The sequence below is a fragment of the Labeo rohita genome, chromosome 7, assembly GCF_022985175.1.
Source record: "Labeo rohita strain BAU-BD-2019 chromosome 7, IGBB_LRoh.1.0, whole genome shotgun sequence".
NCBI classification, from domain to species: Eukaryota; Metazoa; Chordata; class Actinopteri; order Cypriniformes; family Cyprinidae; genus Labeo; species Labeo rohita.
In genome coordinates this window covers 18,048,355-18,066,546 of record NC_066875.1, presented here as the reverse complement: position 1 = coordinate 18,066,546, position 18,192 = coordinate 18,048,355, and the positions used below count along the sequence as shown (strand labels likewise).

General features: G+C 36.8%; 1 protein-coding gene across 4 annotated transcripts in view; it reads right to left on the bottom strand.

Moving 5' to 3' along the window:
- Positions 1–18,192, bottom strand: part of tp53bp1 (tumor protein p53 binding protein, 1) — a 27,575-nt gene extending 9,383 nt beyond the window's left edge. For 3 of the 4 annotated variants that reach the window (XM_051115172.1, XM_051115174.1, XM_051115175.1), the window contains exons 1-19: positions 15,590–15,723; positions 13,379–13,584; positions 13,206–13,287; positions 13,042–13,123; positions 12,864–12,925; positions 10,343–10,459; positions 10,196–10,250; positions 9,766–9,926; positions 9,546–9,672; positions 9,180–9,268; positions 8,901–9,100; positions 6,008–7,280; positions 5,787–5,903; positions 5,435–5,635; positions 5,001–5,067; positions 4,689–4,772; positions 1,333–1,624; positions 1,171–1,230; positions 856–1,005 (exon numbers count right to left, since the gene is read on the bottom strand). In XM_051115172.1, coding sequence (XP_050971129.1) covers positions 856–1,005; positions 1,171–1,230; positions 1,333–1,624; positions 4,689–4,772; positions 5,001–5,067; positions 5,435–5,635; positions 5,787–5,903; positions 6,008–7,280; positions 8,901–9,100; positions 9,180–9,268; positions 9,546–9,672; positions 9,766–9,926; positions 10,196–10,250; positions 10,343–10,459; positions 12,864–12,925; positions 13,042–13,123; positions 13,206–13,287; positions 13,379–13,558 — 3,399 coding nt within the window. In that variant the 5' untranslated portion in view covers positions 13,559–13,584; positions 15,590–15,723. Of the gene's footprint in view, positions 1–855; positions 1,006–1,170; positions 1,231–1,332; positions 1,625–4,688; positions 4,773–5,000; positions 5,068–5,434; positions 5,636–5,786; positions 5,904–6,007; positions 7,281–8,900; positions 9,101–9,179; positions 9,269–9,545; positions 9,673–9,765; positions 9,927–10,195; positions 10,251–10,342; positions 10,460–12,863; positions 12,926–13,041; positions 13,124–13,205; positions 13,288–13,378; positions 13,585–15,589; positions 15,724–18,050 lie in introns of those variants that run through there. The other variant, XM_051115173.1, reaches the window with a different exon arrangement.

Sequence of the window (18,192 nt, the reverse complement as noted above, 5' to 3'; positions counted from 1 at the left end):
ATATTTATCAAAAAGCATGTTTAATTAATTGAAATCATGAAACTTGCAGAATTTAACAGCAATTTATTAAAAGTTTAACAAAAATTACATGTTTTTAAGGCCCTATGAAATACGTTTTTATTATTTTTCTCAAATTCAGTTTTGTTTGTGAATCTCTCTTTTCCATTAATTTTCTGGATTCTATTTTAACCGGTAATACATTTTAATAATCAAAAGCATGTCTGATGAATTTATAAAGAATAATCAGACTTGATAAAGAATTAATTTATTATAGGCTATTTATTTCTTTTTTTCAGAAATACTGTGTTGTGTATTTACAATTTTCTGGTAAATAAACTTGGTCAATATTTTTTCTGGTAAATATTCCTTAAACATTGTTTTACAAATATTTTTATTAGTATTAGTAGTACTATCTTTACATTAAGCAATATATTAAAATATTTCTGACTGGTTAAACTTAACTTTAAACTAAACTTAACGGATTGCTGTGAAGATCCACAGGGTTATATGACAATATGACAATAGTTTTCCGCATAAGAAACAGTAAAATGGTCATGAAGTGACTTTCAGAGCAGTTTTAGAAATTATGTTTATGTATTCATGTACTCATATATTGAGGCGGCAGAGGCTGAAAACACCACAAGCGTCATGTGTATGTGTGTAGTAAACAAAACTGCAGAAATACGTCTGTTATTAAAAAGCATACTTAAAGTAATGCGATACTTTTTAAGTACCGCTATATTGTGCAACACTAGTGCACAGTAGCATTTTCCTTATTTATTTACTGCCAATAAAATAAATAGCAAATAAATAGCAGTTCTAAAAAACTTTTACAATCAATGCAACACTTCTTACATGGGTAACCTTACGGTCAACCTCTCTGCCATCTTCATAGTAGACATCAGTAATGATGCGAGTGACCGTTGTTCGGACTTCCTGGATGGTGCGAACATGTCTGCGCAATGATGGGCCTGGATGGGTTCTGGTTGGTGTGCTTGGTTCTCCCTTTAAGAGTAAGAGAAGACTTGAAGATACATTTATCAAGTTACAGCCTTTTATATTTTATAATAGTAAACAAGAACGATTTCTTGCAATCTGTGACACTGTGACATTGTTTTTATATTTACAAAAAGTAACAAGTCATTATAAACATTTATTAAAATATTTTACCCTTCCAGACAGGTTATGTGGTCCAGACAGGTCAAAACTAGTCTGCTGAGACACAGCTCTCTGACAAACCAAAAGAGACAAAGAGAAAAAAATATAACATATGGCACGTTAAAGCACTTTTTTATTTTTAAATGTAACCTGAAATAACCAACACTTTCTTACTTTGCTAGGTGGGCTGGTGGTCGAGCTGATATCCACACTAGTTTGCTGTGACACGGCTCTCTGTCGGATAGGTGTTCGAGGTTTGTCAGAAGTGCTGGGAGCTTCTTGTTCTCTGGCAGGGGAGGACAGGCCACTGACCAGAGGTTCAGAGTTTGCTTCTGTATCACCAGGATGCAGAAATACAGCTTCAGTGACTCGATCTGAGGCTCTGCCCTCTGCGGTTTCTTTTGGGCAGTTGGGAGACAGTCCAGAGTCATTAGTGTTGGGGGACCTAAATAGCTGGCTTGCTTGCCTGTTGGAGAAATGGAAAGAAAAACACAGAGCCAGAAGTTCAGAAAGGCTATAGAAGGATTATGATATAAGCAACCCAAACTCAGAGATGAGTTTGTTTGGAGCAGCATTTAGCGCAAACTGAGCAGCTCTGAGACACCAAAAACACCTGATCATGAGTTACTAGTGTACAAAAACACAGTGCCACTCTGAAACATGCAGTGAATATTTTTACTTACTTATTTTTAAATCACCACATTTGAATTTTAAGGCCATATTGTGATTTGGGTTATTTGAAGCGCACAGCCCTACACAATAATGTAATGAAAAAGTGTAACTCAACTGATGTTTCCTTAACAAAAATCTAAGGCTGATGATACATGAAGCAACTTTTTGAGCAATGTTGCCGTCAATGAGCAACCAGGTAAGATGCAGGGCCCACGACCGATCTTACTGAATTACACTGAGGACAGCAAAAGGACTCAAACACAACTATTACAGAAGGTTCAAATATTCACAGATGCTCCAGAAGGAAATACGATGCATTAAGCGCCAGGGGGTGAAAACTTTTTGAAAGTAAAGATCAAGGTAAATTGATCAACTTAATCAACTTAATTTGCCTTCTGGGAAACATGCATGCTTCCAAAGGGCAGTACTAAATGGAAAAAAAAAGCTCTTAATGCATTGTGTTTCCTTCTGGGGTGCCAGTGAATGTTTGAACCTTTTTTAATAGCCGTGTTTGCATCCCTCAATTGTCCTCAATGTGAAATGATGGATCTCAAAAACATACAGTCATTGCTGGAAAGGGTTCAAATATGCAAAAGATGCTGGAAAACTGAAGAATCTGCAGGACCTGGAGGATTGTTCTGAAGAACAGTGCTCAGTTTAACTGTTCAGAACAAACAAGGGACTCATGAACAACCATCACAAAACGTTGTAGATCATCCAGGTAACCACACACAGTAGGGTTAGGGTTCCCAAACTTTTGCAGGGCGCAATTTTAATAATTTCAGCTACTATTTTCACTTGTGGACTATATGTAAACATCTTTTATGTAAAATATCTCAACCAGGACATTACTAAATAAAAAAAAACATGCATTTTATATGATCTCTCTTCTTTTGTTAAAATTATTCACATTTTTACAGATTCTGCAAGAGGTTCCAAAACTTTTGCATAAAACTAAGGTTGCACAATAAATTGCATTCAACTGTCGTCGTATCTCCTCAGTAAAGCCGGTTTTGTGATTAGTAAGTTGAAAAATCATTGACAAGCTACGCAATATCGCGTTTATAATCGCAGATGAACCGCATTCGATTATGAGCACAGTTTTGCGTAGCTTGTCAGTGATTTACGGCTCCGCGCATCAATTGCTAGTGATTTATCATGCAGCCCTACATAAAACTAGAAGTTTGTTACCCATTTTCAGTGGCAAAGTGCCCAAGCAACACTTCAAAAAAAGCTGCCCTGTGTATCATCAGCCCAAGATCACCAGGAAAACACCTTGAGGAACCCAGGATAAAGACAAAGACCAAAACAAAACCAAAAACATCCCAACCTTGAGCTGCTGAAATAGGTCATGCTCCACTGTACGGCGCTCTACAGCCCTGACCAGGCAGGAGTGGCACTATCAAACCTACTTTAGGTTTCTAAAGATATCCAACACCAAGGGAACTCTATTTATAACCTCAACAAAAACGAATTCAAGGGCAGTTGTGCCCAAGACTATTCTTATGCAGACTAGTGACTTGAGACAGGGCTTTACGCTTACACTGTTTAATAGCACTCATGCCCCTCCAAAAGCAGTGCTGATCACCTTATGAACATCTGATAAATAAATATTTTGATTACTCTATTACTAACAATTGTAAATTAAAATAAAAAATATTCATGGCTGTCTTTACTTCTTTAATTTTTAAACATTTAACAAAAAAACGTTAATTTTGCCGAAAACTACAGGTAGACCTTTCTGAGGGATTGTTCCTTTAAATGCAAATGAGCTCTGCTTACCCCGCCCCTCTCTTGTCTCTGTGGGGTGATGAGCTGCTCTGAGAGATTGTTTACTTTAGCCGCGAAACTTGCTAACTACCACGTTATTAGAAAAGGTGATTGCAGAGATTCATAAAAAAACCCTTATACTCACTTCTGCTGTAGGTGAAGCTGGATCACGAATTATTTGCGTGAACATAGACGCATTTATGTGGATCGGGAGGCGCATTCCCTTCACAAACAAACTTAATCCATTGCATCTTCAGTGGCTCAGATGTCGGGAGTAAATGACGACCTCTGTTCATTATTACATCGAGCAACACAACACCTCAATCGCTCAATCGGAGATATTCTTGTCTAACTTACATCCCTGCTACGGCATCGAAACAATGGAGGTTGGACTGTTACAGCTGATCTGAGGTAAAACGCTCATGTCGATCAACTATCATGGGAGCGGCCTCTGTCGGTGTGACGCCACATGAGGGTGAATAATTAATGACAAAATTTTCATTTTTGGGTGAACTCTTTGAACTTCTCAATAGTTCACAACTGATTTATAAAATAAGATGCTTGAGTGCCTTACATTTGACCCAAGTGACCCAAAGAAATGAAGTTTGTGTGGAGCAGCATTAATTGCAAACAGTTGCTTGTGCATAAAAGAACACAGTAATTCTGTTTTTAATTATTATCTGACAGCACAAAAGACGTGGTTCTCAATTCATACCCTGTGACTCCTCGCAGGCCCCCCCTCCCAATGCAAATTTCTAAATATGTATTGACGCACTATGCCTTAAATTCAGCACAACATTATAATTAGCCAGGCTTTCTACACTGCACACAACATGCATTAGGGATTCACAACAACAACAGGATTTTAATCCTAATGTTATGTTTTGATCAGGTGCATCCAAATAATTCTCACATTTGCACACAGTAATTTTCAGTCGCAAATGCTCAGAGCCCTGTGAGAGCACATCATTCAAGATGCATTGCAAACATGATACTATTTTTAAATAGAACTGCACAAACACACACTTTTATCTCTAAGGAACACCTGGAGGTGATTTAAGGTGACTTATTTCAGAGAAGTGTGGTACCTGAGCGGAGGATCACTGGATTCTTCATCATCCTCCACCTGGACCTGCCTGTGGGCCTCCCGAACACGACTGAACACAGAAGGACTGAAAAACAGATACAAACAGGGAAATAATTTACCACACAAGTTCCCAACAATGACAACTAAAATCTAACTAAAATTTCAATGAAATAAGAAACAGTGTTGAGGCATTATTAAGAATAATTACAAATGTGTTAAAAGACTAAGGCAGAGAATCAGCAGCTGTGAGTGACAGCTGAAAAATGAATCCATCCCACAGATAAGCTTCTGCATAGCAACCACTGCAGGTTACCTGGTTACATCCATGGCAACAGTGGTAGCCTTGGAGACAGATCCTTCCTCATCTGTTAATGGTGGTTCTGGGGAAGCATTAAAATCAAGCTTAATGGGTTAAGCATCAGACCACTTAAAAACAGTACTAGCGTTAGTGCTGACTTAATTTACTGACTTAATTCATTACATCCCACAGTATATAACTATGTTTTAATCAATAAAAAACTAAAAATATACAATAAAAACAAAAATATATTATTGTAATAAATTTTATTATATTTTTAAAACAAATAAAAACTAAAACACAGCAAATAAAATAATTTAAATGAGATAATTAAAAGTACATAATTTTAACTAAATAATTTGAATTATATATGATAATTATATTATGTGTTTTTGGTGTAAGACGATGTGTGAAAACATCAAAAAACAACAACAAAAAGCGACTTTTACTCTGCAGGCTGAAATGTTCTGAGCCCGAGCTGCCCTCCTCCACCGGGGTCACCAGTTTCATCCTGAGACTCAGTTTCCCATCTTGCTCCACTGCGGCTGGCTCTTCGCCTTCTCTGCTCTCCTCTACCGAAATCTCACTGGCCGCCATAGTTGTCTCCCTGGTAACATCGGCCTCTGATGGCTCTGAGAACGAGGTCATCTCTGCAAACCGTCAAAAAGGCATGAAGAAACAGAAAAACGGTTCGGCACAACAAGGACAGGAAGGTTAAGAGGGAGGGGTGTGCTGTTTCATCTCAGCATACTGATATTTAAACACAAATTCGTTATGCAACGAAAAGAAAGGGACACCCACCAATAGGAGTGCTGTGCCTTGGTGTCTTTTTCAGCTGACTAATCTGTGGAGGAGTCGCACTCACTGCTGGGCGGATCAGCTCGCCCTCTTTGGGCAATGTAAAGTGAAACGGAAGCTCTGGGCAGGAAAGAAAGAAACAGAAAACGGCTAGTTGGATTCACTGAAGACAGCTTACATAATCAGCAGGGATAATAGATCACTTGTTCGCAGCTTAATCCCACCTCCAGAGCTGTCGCTCAGACTTCTGTTGGCCGCATTGTCCGAGTTTTTTTTGTGCTGTCCTGCATCACTAGGCTGTGTGCTCTGGGACTTAGTTCTTTCAAGCTGTAAAGGTGAGACCTCAGTTGATCCCACCGGCTGAGACACTGAGATCTTTGCCGTGGGCTCACGTTTGTCCTGCACGGAGCCCCTTACAGGTTGTGAGGAGCTTACGAACGGCTGTGACCTCCCATCATCCTTCACTTTCTCTTGAGAGATCCTCTGGCTTTCTTCTAGCACCATGACACTGAAGCTCTCCTCTTTGCTGGAGGAGTGCTCATCTCTGCTGGGTTCACCTTGGGATGTTTCCTTCTCCTTCTCCTCTTCTCCGTTCTCCTCCTCCATTGGTTCTGGAGAAAGCACCTCGCTCTGAGACAAACCCAGCTTGATCCCGGTGTCATCACCAGTCACTGTACTCTTAATCTCACCTTCATCCATCCGCTCCTCCTCTTCGGCATTTCTAACACTGGCTGTAACAATACTGTGGCTGTGTGTCAAGGGCTGACTGAGTCTCTGGCTTTGGCTAACACTTTCTTTTTCCTTCTCTGTGTTCTTTTGGGATGACACAGTTAAGACTGACTGAGACAGAGACTGTTGGGGAACAGGTCTGTCACCTGATGGTGAGGCTCGTGAACAGTCAGCGACTGTGGTTTTGCTTGTTTGTGGTGCATTAGGAGTGTCTGAAACACAGTCTGCACCGACAGAAAGCTGGGACGGAGTCGGACCTGGAGAAGCGGTTATATTCTGTTTTCCTACATTAGCATTAACACCCTGTGATAGCTTTTGAGAGGGATTACAGTCTTCTGCTTTTTCAGTTGAGTCAGGTACCTTGGAAACACTTTTTGAATTTGATGTTGTAACAGGCTCAGGGTCCATATCATTCTTGCTTGCATTTTGGGAATGGTGTTTAGGGCTTGAGTTACTCTTCTCCACACCAACGGTTCCTTCCTCTTCCACGATCTGTGTGGCTTGGCTGTCCTCCTCCACAATGAACAACTGTGTCCTCTGAGCAAAGCTGCTGTTTTCACTGTTGAGCTCCAACTGAAAGCACTCAGCCACCTCAGAGGGCTGTAAGCCACTGCTAGAAGGCTTTTTTAGCTGCTCTTCTGGGCTGGTCTGCTTGGCCGATCCTGACTCGATTGCTGATGGGTTGTTTTGGTTAGGCAACTTCTTTGAGCTCTCAGTTCCTTGACTATTGTTCCTAGGTTCAAGACTTGGAGTGGAAACAAACACGTCCTACATTGAGAAAACACAGAAAGGACATAATAAACAAAAGAATGTGCAGAGATGTTTAATTGGAATGGATTAGGTTGTGACAAAGTTCAGGTGCGGTCACATTAGGGTCGGAAATTAACAAGGGCTTGTGGCAAAATGCCACTAAAATGAACAAAAACGGCCAAATAAATTCAAGACAAAGGGGTAAAAATGCCCTTGCACTATTGAACAACTAAATGTGAAAATGAATAAATAGTGTTAACACTGCATCAGATTGCTTTTACGTGCCGTTTTGTGCAGCGTTGAACCTTATAACCAATCAAATACATTTCTGTTGAATTTAGGAAAGCACTGGCCAGTCAGAGGCGCTTAAGTCAGTGTTGAAAGCGATGAGTGTGCACTCTTGCGAATACTCTCATCATGAACAACACAGTGCAGATGAGGTGTAAATAAAATATTAATTTCATAGCTTCAGTGCACATAATGGGAGTTTTTGCATAACTTGCGCTAGATTAGACTAATGTCATGGACCGACATGTTTGTCTGTGAAGCCAGAAATATGATGTGCCAAAAACAGACAAAACATTAAAAAAAGTAATCATTATTGCAATATAAAGAGCAGTAATCTACAATAATGTTTTTTTTGTCATAATATTGCACCCCTGTGAGCTCCTGTTTTTTACATGTATAATTTAGATACAATTTAAACAGTCTATTGTTATTGACAACAGTTTAAAATATTGATTCAAGTATTTGGTTAAATGTAAGTATTTTACATAAAAAACAACTTAGTAAGGAAATTATAATAATAAGGTGATTATAAAAAAAATGCTCTCACAAATATCAAAAATGCCCCTGGAAATCAATTTCAAGGTCAATTCTGACCCTGGGTCACATTAGCAAAATTTCTGCAAAAGTCCATCATCTATAGTCAGAAATCAGAGGTCTGACAATATGACCTTAAAACAAAATCTTGATTAACTGAATGTTTAACCTCAATAATGAATGATTATTATTATTTCATTATTATTTTTTATGCTCTCATAGTTTTTTTTATACCTTTGTGGTTCTAATGGGAAAGTATTAACAGGATTTAAAAAACAAAATAACCAACATGGGAAAATTACGTTGGTTTGAGGTTACGAATTTTGGTTTTGATTACTTTTCGATTAATCGTCCAGCCCTAACTTAGATTAGTCAGACCTGACAACGCTGGAGCTGGGTTGAGTGCACACGTTCGCAAATTCCCTCACCATAAACAACACAATGCAGATAAGGTGTAAATAAAAGATTCATTTCATAACTCCAGTGATTATAATGGGAGTTTTTGAATAACTTGCGCTAGACTTGACTAATGTCATGGACCAACATGTTTGTCTATGAAGCCAGAATGTGACATGCCCAAAACGCAGACGCAAAACAAAAATGTTTTTATATTGTTCTCTATATCAATATAGCCCTATGAACTCCTGTGTTTCGCATGTATAATTTAGATACAAATTTAGTATCTAACAGTCTATTGTCGTTGACAACAGTTTAAAATAATTGGGTAAATTTAAGTATTTAAGCATTTTGGACATGAAATTCGACAAACAGCGGTAAATGTGACCACATCTGTAGACCTAAATAACTGATGCCTACATGTGAGAATTCGGGCTGGCTGGGGACTGAGAGGCTTTTCTCCAAAACAAATCCAGGGGAATTCTGGGACACTGGAGTGGAGGCTATGGGTTGTGGTTTGGGACAGGGGTCCATGTCCATTGGCTCCTCCTCTCTCCCTGGTGGCAGGTCCTCAGGAGGCGCTGATGTGTCCATTGGGGATTCAGCGGCTTCATTATAATCTAAATGGGATAATTTAGGAATGAGTTTGAAAAACTTCTGACATCACATAAGACTCATCTGTATGTGAAAAACACTTACTCTGCTCTTTTTCTGTGGGTGAATTTGGGACAATGTAGGGTGTTTGGCTTAAATTGTCCTGAGTGGCAGCCACAAAGTCAACAGATTGCCTAAAGAAATCAAGAAAACATAGGCAGTTATTAAATATCACAATTAACCTTTTCAGTGAAACAGAGAAACCAATTAAAATGGGATCATTAACAATCATTAACATTCTTAAGTGAGAAAAAGTTTCTATAGCATTCATGCTATGTTATTTTGGAATATCATAGCTTAATATTCTTTGCTTATTGTATAATCTACAAAATAACAGATTCTTTTCACCCTCCAACCTTAAAAACAAAAAAAAGTAAGTATCAATAAATCATGCTAAGAATAACCACTTACTGTGAAAGACTCTCCTGCACAAGTGTGCCCTGTCCAGACAGATGAAGCAAGCGAAGACTCTGTGCAGGTGTGGATGTTGGCAGGTGTTCTTTGTCAAGCTCTGAAACACTGCTGTCTGCCTTCGTGCCTGTTATAGTGAACATAATTCGATAACAACAATACACTAAACAAAAAGACAATTAGTCAATAACAATAACTGGAATAATTTAAATCTACACACCATTTCTCTCCTTTTCAAACATGTCATCCTGGGAGGAAACAAGCACATCTTCTTCATCTTCTTGACTGTCAGTTAATTGAGAGTGCAGTATAGCCTGAATACTGAGTTTTCTGCTTTCCCCATCCTGAGGCTTCAAAGCACAACTTGAACTGACCTCGGACCTACAATATCATCAAGAAAATTAGAGCTGTCAAACTAAAAACTGAGCAAATTATCATTAGTTAGAACTGCACAGTTATGACAAAAATTATTCCTTAAAATGTCATTCATTACCGAAAACTAATTTAAGCCACTGATTTGGCATTGCACATTGGACGTGTTGATATATTTCACAATTAGTTAATCATGGAAGCTGTAATAATTGTAATCTTGAGTTTTCAATGAAATGTGCAGCCCTATCAACAGTACTGCTTTTGAAAAAGATTCTTGCCCTGTAGAATTTCCATCTTGATTGGATGATGTTCTTTCTGAACTCTTCAATTCACCTGGCAGAAGAAATGAACAGAAACCCACTAAAAAACTAAAACGAAAACTAAAGATCAGCAGATCAATAGTTCACAGTAAAATTTAAACATACATTGGCTGGCTGGTTTCTGACTGTCTGTTTGATTTGCAGGAGCTCCATCCTGCTCATCTTCCTCAAAAACACCCTGGCTCTCCGACAGCTCCAAGAGGCCGAACTGAGACATCTCCTCTGTGATCAGATTAACACAATTATTCATTTATTGTATGCAATTTATTCTACACCAAGCATTTTATTACTAAAGTACACTTTTGGGAAGCAGCATCGTCTGAAATAAATGGCGATGGTGCATTAGTGTTGTTAGAGTTAACTAAAACAAACTAAAGTATAAATATTATATAAAAAAGTTAGCTAAAAAAAAGTTCTAATTGAAGTACTAAAATTACTATAACATAATTTAAAAATAATGACAAATAGAATTAAAAAAAAAAAAAAAAAAAAAAAAAAAAAAAAAAAAAAAAAAAAAAAAAAACAAAAAGACAAAATGAATGATTCAAAGTAAAGTGAAAATGTAAAATAAATGCTAATTTAAAATATTATTAAATATTACGATAGTACACAATTAATACTAAAATAACACTGACATCAGGGTCAGAAATTAACGAGGGCTTGTGGCAAAAATGCCACCAAATTGAACAAAAATGCCCCATAAATTTAAGACAAAGGGGCAAAAAATGCCACTACACAATTAAACAATGTATTATGGCTGTCGCAATTAAAATGAAATGTGAAAATGAATAAAAAGTGTCAATTTGCAGATTTACATGCTCACACTGCATCACATTGCTTTTACACACTGTTTTGTGAGCCTTATAACCAATCAAACACATTTCCGTTGAACTTAGGAATGCACTGACCAATCAGAGGCGCTTAGATTAGTGAGCACTGAAATGCCAGAGCTGTGTTGAGTGCACATTCATGAACTCCCTCATTATAAACAACACAGTGCAGATACATTGTAAATAAAATATTCATTTAGTAGCTTCAGTGGCAATATCGAAAGTTTTCGCTTAACTTGTGCTAGATCAGACTAATGTCATGGACCATATAATGAACTTCAATTGTGCCCCCGATTTTGAACTTCCAAAATGTAGTTTAAACGCAGCTTCAAAATGCTCTAAACGATCCCAGCTGAGGAAAAAGGGTCTTATTTAGTGAAACTATTGTTTTTTTTGTTTTTTCCAGAAAAATAAAAATTTGTATATTTTTTAAGCACAAAAGCTCATGTAGCACAGACGCTGGGATGTGCGTTCTTAAATGATTCATTTATTTTGAATGGATCTTTAATGTGACTCGGGAAGAACGAGTCGTCTCGGGGAGTGATTCGTTCAGTCGTGTATGCGCAACATCCTATTAGGTTCAGTACTGGAATTAGTTCACCTGTTTCGAGTCTTCGGGTTTTTCGAGTCATTCGTTCATCTTATGGGGCTGTCACATGACGAACGGACAAACGAACGACTCAAACCCGAAAACCTGTCAGATAAGAGGTGAGATAAGACCCAGGTAAACAATAAATTAATCTTTTCTGTTTCTTATAGCATTATAGTTTTGCGTTGTTTGTAGTGTGATCAACGTTTGTGTAAGCAGTAGTTGTGTTAGGGAAGTAACACGTAACAATTGTCATTTCTTTTATTTTAGCAAAATATACGAAATGACTCGAAAAAAAGATTTGTTCATTTTGCTGAATGAGACTCAAAGGTCCGAGTCAGTAAAATGATCCGAACTTCCCATCACTACTACGAATCACGTCTAAGTTCATCGTCTGTGTACTCCGGCTCAAAAAGGTAGAGAATGGTGAAAAACTCCATCTCATTTTCTCCTACAACTTCAGAATCGTCCGACATCGTTGTACCTTTTTGCTTGTAAACAGCGTTTGACTTACTTGCACTTTCTTAGTCTTTGCGTGTTCGCTTGGTAAACACTGGGTCTGTTTTTCCACCTACGTTCGTTGTGACCTTTCGACATGATTCAATAGTATGTGAACGCGCATCCCAGAACCTGTGCTACACGAGCTTTTGTGCTTAAAAAGTATACAAATTTTTATTTTTCGAAAACAATGACTGATGGTTTCACTAGATAAGACCCTTCTTCCTCAGCTGGGATCGTTTAGAGCCTTTTGAAGCTGCATTTAAACTACATTTTGGAAGTTCAAAATCGGGGGCACAACTGAAATCCACTATATGAAGAAAAATCCTGAAATGTTTTCCACAAAAACTATAATTTCTTTACGACTGAAGACATAAAGACATGACCATCTTGGATGACAAGGGGGTGAGTACATTATTTGTAAATTGCTGTTCTGGAAGTGGACTTCTCCTTTAATGATTTTTGTCATAATATTGCAGCCCTGTGAGCTCCATTTTTCTTTTATAATTTAGATACAATTTTAAACAGTCTATTGTTATTGACAACATTTTAAAATATTGATTAAACTAATTGGGTAAATTTAAGTTTTTGACATTAAAGACAACATAGTGCGGTTTTTATAATAATAAGGTGATGATAAAAATTTTATGCATGAAATTTGAACATTTCTGTCCCTGACTGACACGCATAAAATGTTTTGAAATCTCACCATGTGTCTCTGTACAGTGTGTGGTGGAGTTAGCCTCAGACTCCATGTGCTCTGTATCACTTCTGCATAAACACAATTACAAACAAAAAAAAAAGCTTTTTAGTAACATGGAAGATTTCGCTTTGCATGAAAATTGTAAAATGCATCAAGGCAGCACAAAATCGGCTTCATTTAGTACCTTTTTGAAACAGGATAAGAGTGAACTTCAAAAACTTGACTATGCTCTGTAGCTGCTGAACCCAGGTTAGACTGCAAATTGTCTGAAAAAAAAAAAACAACATTGTTAGTAAACAAATAATGCTTGTAAAGTGAAATCCCGTGTCCATAGGTTAATTTACTTACCTGAGTGTGCTGTGTTGTCACTCTTATCAGTCTGACTGTCACTTTGTAAACAACGACTTTTAGTAGGGGAGGAAATTAGCTCCTGCAAAGACAAGATGACTCAGTATCAACTTTCTGAGTTTTTATAGAGAGAAAAAAAAACCCACAAGCTGCTATGGTTTGTGATGTCTCACCAGCACAGGGCTTTGTGATGTGGGCTGCAGGTTGGAGAGGCGGCGGGCAAGAAGGGCACAGTAGCTGGTGTCAGGATCGTCCTCCAAGGCCACGCTGTCAGGCTGGGAGTCCTCAACTATGAGGCAGGGGTTTTCTGTCTGAGGAAAACTTGAATCAAGATCACTCTCACCAGGATCCATAAGGATGGGACAGGGTTAGCAGATGTCTACATACACAGAGATTAAACAGGAGGGTTAGAACACAGAGACAACAGATGAAACCGACTGATGTATGTAAGTACATGATTTCATAATGTAAACTAAATAAGATTATGTTTTTGACACAGGTTTTGTTTAGATGTACACTTCCAGTCAAGATTTTTAATATTTTTCTTCTCTGTCTTCTATAAGTCTTCTCTGCTTACCAAGCCTGCGTTTACAGCAGTAATATTGTCAAATATTTTTTACTATTTAAAAAAACTGCTTTCTATTTGGATATATTTTAAAATGTAATTTATTCCTGTGATCAAAACTACATTTTCAGCATCATTACTCCAGTTTTCAGTGTCACATGATCCTGTAGAAATCATTTTAATATGCTGATTTGCTTATTTTTATTATTATTATCATATTTAAAACAATTGAGTGTTTTAACTAAATATTTCAGGATTCTTTGATGAATAGAAAGATCCAAAGATCAGCATTTATCTGAAAAAAAAAAAGGTTTTGTAACATTATACACTTACCATTTAAAAGCTTGGAGTCAGCATGTTTTTATAATACTTTTATTGCTTTTATTTATAAGACATTTATTTATTTAGCAAGCAAGATTTAAATTGATCAAAAGTGATGATAAAGACATTTTTAAAGTTACAAAAGATTTCTATTTTTATCTACTCAGCTGTATAATAATAATAATAATAATAATAATAATGTTTTTTGAGCAGGAAATCAAAATATTAGAATGATTTCTGAAGGATCATGTGACTGGAGCAATGATGCTAAAATTCAGCTTTGAAATCACAGGAATAAATTATATTTTAAAATATATTCAAACAGAAAACTGTTATTTTAAATAGTAAAAATATGTCAGAATTGTTCTGTTTTTGCTGTATTTTGGATCAAATAAATGCAGGCTTGGTGAGCAGAAGAGACTTCTTTAAAAACCCATTAAAATCTTACTGTTCAGAAACTTTTGACTGGTAGTGTATTTCCATGTTTATGCATCGTAAAGCATCTAGTGTACAGGCTGAAAGTGCTATATAAACTTTACATATTATTATACGTTTATTGGTATTATCTGTAATTCTGTTAACTATGAGAGAAAGACTGGTCACGTGTTTCTTCATGATTTTCTGAAATTAGTTTCAACTATAGTCAAGACACCTTTATTTCTATAGTGTTTTACACAATACAGCTCATTTCAAAGCAGCTGGTAAACAACAAAATAACAATTCAATGATGCAAAGAGAATTTAATTCTGCAGCTTTTAATGTGAATTTCTTTTACTAGCACAAAAAGACAAAAATATGGTCTTTCATGTCACAATATTCACTATTTTAGCACTGTCCTGTTTTTGTTCGTTTGTTTATAAACCCATTTCGTGTTTTCCTTCAAATCTTGCTCTTTTTGTTTGTTTTTGTTTGTTGTATTTGGGCTTGGTCATGTGATATAAACATGGCTGCGCCCATAACGGGGCGACTCGCTCCACGTAGAAAAACCCCCAAGAATTTCCTTGAAGACGCTATCCAGAGTCTTTATCTCATGACAGTGTACTGTGTTTTGGATATCATAGCAAAAATGTGTGCGTGTGTTTAAAGTAATATTTTAATGCATCTTAGACCGAGCATGTTTTCCAACAACTTGTACATAAAAACTTAATTTCATTTACACAAATGGCGATTTTTAATCGCGAGATTTCCTGTTGTTTGAGTGCACAAGACTACATGTAAAATCAATGCAAATAATCCCAAAAGTAAAACCTATGCCACCAATGACATCACGAAATGCACAGACGAACAGCTAAGACTCAAAAAGCCAAACACGTGGATTATTTACACAGCTCATTTCCCACGAAAAGCCTTTTCCCTGTTTTTTTTTTTTTTTTTTTCACGGAGAGAGTGCGTATACGCCGATGTAGGTAACGTTAGCTAGCAAGCACTGCAGCTGTAGCCTGAAAAGAAAGCAGCCCTTTCTGCAAGACACAGTGAAGGAAAAGAACAGCAATCTTACTTCCTGGATCCCTGGTAACGTTAGGCGTTAATCCATCTCAACGAATGTGTCACATATTACAGTGCACGTACAGAACTTCTGTACACTTTCACAGCCAAACCTTAGCGAAAGCTTTTACTTCGCGGCAAAAAGCCCTGCAGCGATACTCGCCGTTGATTGGCCACAAAAGTTCTTGGCTCAACCGAACAGCTAGAAAACCTGTTTTGATTGGCCGGGAGAGAAGCGAAAGGCGGGGTTTTGTACTCGAGAGTTGGGACTGCGCAGATGTTTAAAGGCCGCAGTGGATCTTCTCGTGTTTTGGTTACCGCTGCCCAGCTGCAAAAACCCTTAGATTAAAAAAAAGAGTAAGAGTATTATAACTAATGGGTTTCTTCACTTAAAGGGTTTGTTGGAACTTGCTCCAGCCTTTTATCCAAACGCCTTTGATGCATCGCAAAGTTTCATACTGTATCATAACACGCCCACTAAAAGCAGCGCCCCAGCAAGTAAAAAAAATATACATACATGACTTACAAGAGCTAAATCAGTGGCTATCTTTGACTGTAATTAGCTTAATAGTTAGCTAAAATCTCTTGAGACTAGTCAGTATTTTGAGATGAGTATTTTCCAATTTATTGGATATGGTTAGATCTGAGAGATCCACATTGAGATATTATCATTATTAGTATTATTAGTACAACATTGCCAATAATGATAATTAATTTTATTCATTGTACAAGCTAAGGGTGAAACGATTTAGGAGCTGGATTTTTTTATTACAAAATCTAATTTTGAAGAACAAAACAGGTGGCATTTGTGACTCATATATGTTTTAAAATAACTTATTATTATTATCATCATCATCATCATCATCATCAATATTTTTTTTTTTTAGTATCCTTTGGTGAATAGAAAGATCCACAGATCAGCATTTATCTGAAATAAAAAGATTTTGTAACATACACTATACCATTTAAAAGTCAATATATTTATTTATTTGAAAAGAAATTACAGAAATTAATCTTTTTATTTAGCAAGGACGCTTTAAATTGATCAAAAGTGATGATAAAGACATTTATGTTACAAAAATGCTGTTCTTCTGAACTTTCTATTCATCAGAGAAACCTGAAAAAAATCTACTCAGCTGTTTTCAACAACATAATAATAATAATAAATGTTTCTGAGCAGCATTACCTGAATATTAGAATGATTTCTGAAGGATCATCTGACTGAAGTAATAATGCTAAAAATTCAGCTTTGAAATCACAGGAATAAATTAAATTTTAAAAATTATTTTATTTAAAAAGTTATTATAAATAGTAAAAATATTTCAGAATTGTACTGTTTTTGCTGTACTTTGGATCAAATAAATGCAGGTTTGGTGAGAAGAAGAGGCTTTTTTAAAAAACATTAAAAATCTTACTGTTCAAAAACTTTTGACTGGTAGTGTAGTAAAAGCGGAAATCAAAAATAATGTTTCTTGAACAGCAAATCATCGTATTAGAATGATTTCTGTAGTATCATGTGACACTGAAGACTGGAGTAATGATGCTGAAAATGTAGTTTTGATCACAGGAATAAATTACATTTTAAAATATATTCAAATAAATAGCAGTTATTTTAAATAGTAAAAAATATTTTACAATATTACTGCTTTTTCTGTGTTTTGGATCAAATAAACGCAAAGCGATCTCTTTAAAAAACATTAAAAATGTTACTTTTCAAAATCTGTTTTTGTTTTTTTTTAAATACACCAACAAAATCCAGTCACTCTATTTGTTTTCTTATTTCCATTATGAAGATGCCTATTTTGGCCTGCTCTTAAAACTGCTTCTCTTTTCTTTTTCAGTTTCTCCTTGCTGTATTTTATCTATCTATCTATATATACACACACACACACATACAAACACGTCTTATGTCAAATTAAACTGTAAAACTGTCCAGCCTGTTTACACATTCCAGCATATCTTAAAATGTATTTATTTATGCTGTAATGGCATAATGCAGTTTTAATAGTATTTGTCTGACATAATGTGTTGAATCTTGCACATGACCCATAAACCTGCTTTGGTTCTGTGTTGATCATCATCATGTGTTGTGTTGCATCATGCATTTCATTGGTTTAGCGGCTGCAAACATATGAGATGACACAATGTCGATAGCAACGATTGATGGCTGCTTACTACAGCCTTTGGCATTTCCGAAATAATATTTGTACGCATCCCTCAAACACCACATTCCTTATCAAGCACATGACAGCCAACATTCCCTGGCGTCTCCAACTCGAAGGCATCGGCTAATACAACGACGCGTTATCCTCTCGACACTATGCGCTCACACGAGGAACCATTGTTATATTGGACTAACACGCCTTTATAGCACACTATTAAATCACTTCGTCCACCGGTCACAAAGCACCGCGCTGGAAGCACAAAATGCAAGTCACGGCGATGGCGACAGCTTACAAAAATGAGCCCATTACCTGAGAAACTGATCCTGTGCTAAACCGCAGGCGCTTGTCTGTTTCTGGAAGAAAGCAGGAAGAAAGGAAAGGTTGTGCGAGTCGATTATCTCTATGAAGATGATGGGGTGTGTGTGGGATACATGGGTGTCACTTGACTGTG